Source organism: Fukomys damarensis, unplaced genomic scaffold, assembly GCF_012274545.1.
Source record: "Fukomys damarensis isolate Sample0158 unplaced genomic scaffold, DMR_v1.0_HiC HiC_scaffold_37, whole genome shotgun sequence".
NCBI lineage: Eukaryota > Metazoa > Chordata > Mammalia > Rodentia > Bathyergidae > Fukomys > Fukomys damarensis.
The window spans coordinates 14,354,111-14,356,800 of NW_022900949.1; the positions used below are offsets into that span (position 1 = coordinate 14,354,111).

A 2,690-nucleotide genomic window follows, 5' to 3' on the forward strand; every position below is an offset into this window, starting at 1 on the left:
ATATATATATATATATATATATATATATATTGCACACACTATGTTCATAAAAGAAAAACTGAGCATTACCAGTCTATGCAATTTAAAACACTTTTAAAAGCTTTTTACTGTAACATTAAAATGCTGACAGTTTCCATTTTATAGAGGATGATACTACCCAGGTGTATTTACATTTTTTCTTTTTTGTATTTTTTTTTCAATTTTAGTTTAATGTGATCTGAGTGGATATTAAGAAAATATAAAATACCTCCATGGAAAAATATTTTTTTATAGCAAAACTAATTGCAGAATAATGATTTTAAATATACTGTGTATCATGATTTTAAAAGAATATTTATATTATTTTCTATTCTTTTATTTTTGAAGTTTTCTCAAGTAATCATATTGTGAGATGAGAAAATAATAAATCCAGTTTTCTTCCTAGCTTAGGCTAGAGAACTGGAATCTATGTAGAAGGAAGGATTGAGGCAAATACCTAACATGTCATAAGAATGGTGGGGCTTCAAGTGGGGCTTTGGGTTCTAACTCAGTGCTGAAGTATTTAGTCAAACATAGATGGGATTTATGTTCAGAAGAAAAAAAAATAAAAACAGTATTTCCAAGACACTCATTTTGGAGCACAGATGGAAAAAAGGCAAACCTGTGTCTTCCTTACTAGAAAATTTATGGAAATAGAAGAGTGTTGATATAAGTAAATTTGTAAAAATACCAAAGAAGTTTCATAGCACTTAATTTTTTAATACTTAGCACTGCAGTGCACAGTAATAATGCCACACTTGCATTCAGCGATGATATAGGTTATGTGCAGTTAATGTAAATTTATCAAAACTTGAAGTTCAACAAACTTAGGCATATAAAAATACTTTTCAAAATTGAAACAAAATTTGAGTGAAGACTACATAAAAGAAGGAAATCAGAAAATATAAGTTGAAAACTCTTGGAAGAAAACTGGTGCATGATATTTTCTCACTGGGAACTATCAAAATTAGAGGTGGAGATGAGAATTAAGAAAAATAATTAAGATATGTTATGTACAGGTAAAAATTTCCTATGATGAATCAATTAATATGTATGAAAAATAGATACTAATAAAACATAAGGTTAACATTGTTTAAAAATGAATTTATGCTGCGGTTCTGCAGTCTTAGTTTTTGCACAGATTTTTAAGTATTCTAAATCAAGGGAATGTGTGTTGTTTAGTACTTAGTGCCCATTCTTTCCCTTTTCCAACCATCTTTTATTCTTCAAAGGTGTCCAAACGATACAGAACCACAAAATCTAACCCGTGTCTCAGAATTTTACCTGATGGATCTCTCAGAGGATCCAAACCTGCAGCCCACACTCTTCGGACTATTTCTGTCTGTGTACCTGGTCACAGTGCTTGGGAACCTGCTCATCATTCTGATCGTCAGTACTGACTCCCACCTCCACAGCCCCATGTACTTCTTCCTCTCCAACCTGTCCTTCTCTGACATCTGCTTCATCTCCACCACGGTCCCAAAGATGATTGTGGACATCCAATCTCAGAGCACAGTCATCTCCTACGTGGGCTGCCTGACACAGATGTCTCTGTTTCTCATTTTCATATGTTTGGATGATGCGCTTCTCACAGTGATGGCCTATGACAGGTTTGTGGCTATCTGTCACCCCCTGAGATACCATAGCATCATGAACCATCATCTCTGTGGATTCTTCATTTTTGTGTCTTTTTTGTTTAGTCTTTTCATATCCCTACTGCACAGTTTGATTGCCTTGCACTTTACCTATTTTAAGCATGCAGAAATTGCTAATTTCTTTTGTGACCCTTCTCAACTTCTTAATCTTATCTGTTCTGATATCATTACAAAAAATGTAGTCATGTATTTTGTTGGTGCCATCTCTGGTTTTCTTCCCCTCTCAGGAATCCTTTTCTCCTACTATAAAATTGTTTCTTCTATTCTGAGAATCCCATCATCAGAGGGGAAATATAAAGCCTTCTCCACCTGTGGGTCTCACCTCTCAGTGGTTTGCCTATTTTATGGAACAGCCATTGGAGTTTATTTTGTATCTGCTGGATCAAATTCTCCTAGAAATAGTGCAGTGGCCTCTCTGATGTACACAGTTTTCACCCCTATGCCGAACCCCTTCATCTACAGCCTGAGGAACAATGACATTAAAAGTGCCCTTAGAAGGGTCCATAGCTTAACAACATAACCTCAGGAACTGCAGCATGTATTTGAAAAGCAAATTGCAAAAAACAGCAATACATTTCAATATCTGGTCCTTCAATCCTTTCTCTTTTATCACATTTTTTATAGTTTGGTGTTTCCCTTTTGTTGCTGTTGTTGTTGTTGTTAAGAGGGATTGAACTCAGGTCCTTGGGCTTTCAGGGCAGGTGCAGAACCACTGAGCTAAATCCCTGGCCCTAATTTGGTGCTTTTTTCTTTTTCTTTTTTCATTACTGGTGCATTTTAGGTATACAATGGAGTTACATTCATCATTGTACCTTTATATGATATATCTTGGTTCTTATTTTTTGCCCATTTCCCTGCATTCCTTTCACCCCCTCCACCCTTGCCTATGTATGGAGACTTTGTTTCCATTTTTTCCTTTTCTCCCGTTTTGTTTTTTTTTCACTTCTTAGCTTTCCCCTACCCCTCCCAGTATCCCTACACCTTTAGACATTTCTTTCCTGTTACACAATATCAATT

General features: G+C 35.3%; 1 protein-coding gene across 1 annotated transcript; it reads left to right on the forward strand.

Annotated features, from left to right (window-relative positions):
- The first annotated feature begins 1,242 nt into the window (after positions 1–1,242).
- Positions 1,243–2,193, forward strand: LOC104867601 (olfactory receptor 18-like). Its single transcript, XM_010632011.2, has one exon. It carries the CDS (start codon positions 1,306–1,308, stop codon positions 2,191–2,193), a length of 888 nt encoding a protein of 295 aa, XP_010630313.1. The 5' UTR covers positions 1,243–1,305.
- The last annotated feature ends 497 nt before the right edge of the window (positions 2,194–2,690 follow it).

Bases quoted from the DNA above. Each gene is read 5' to 3' on its own strand.
- LOC104867601 (XM_010632011.2), top strand. From the start codon at position 1,306: ATGGATCTCTCAGAGGATCCAAACCTGCAGCCCACACTCTTCGGACTA.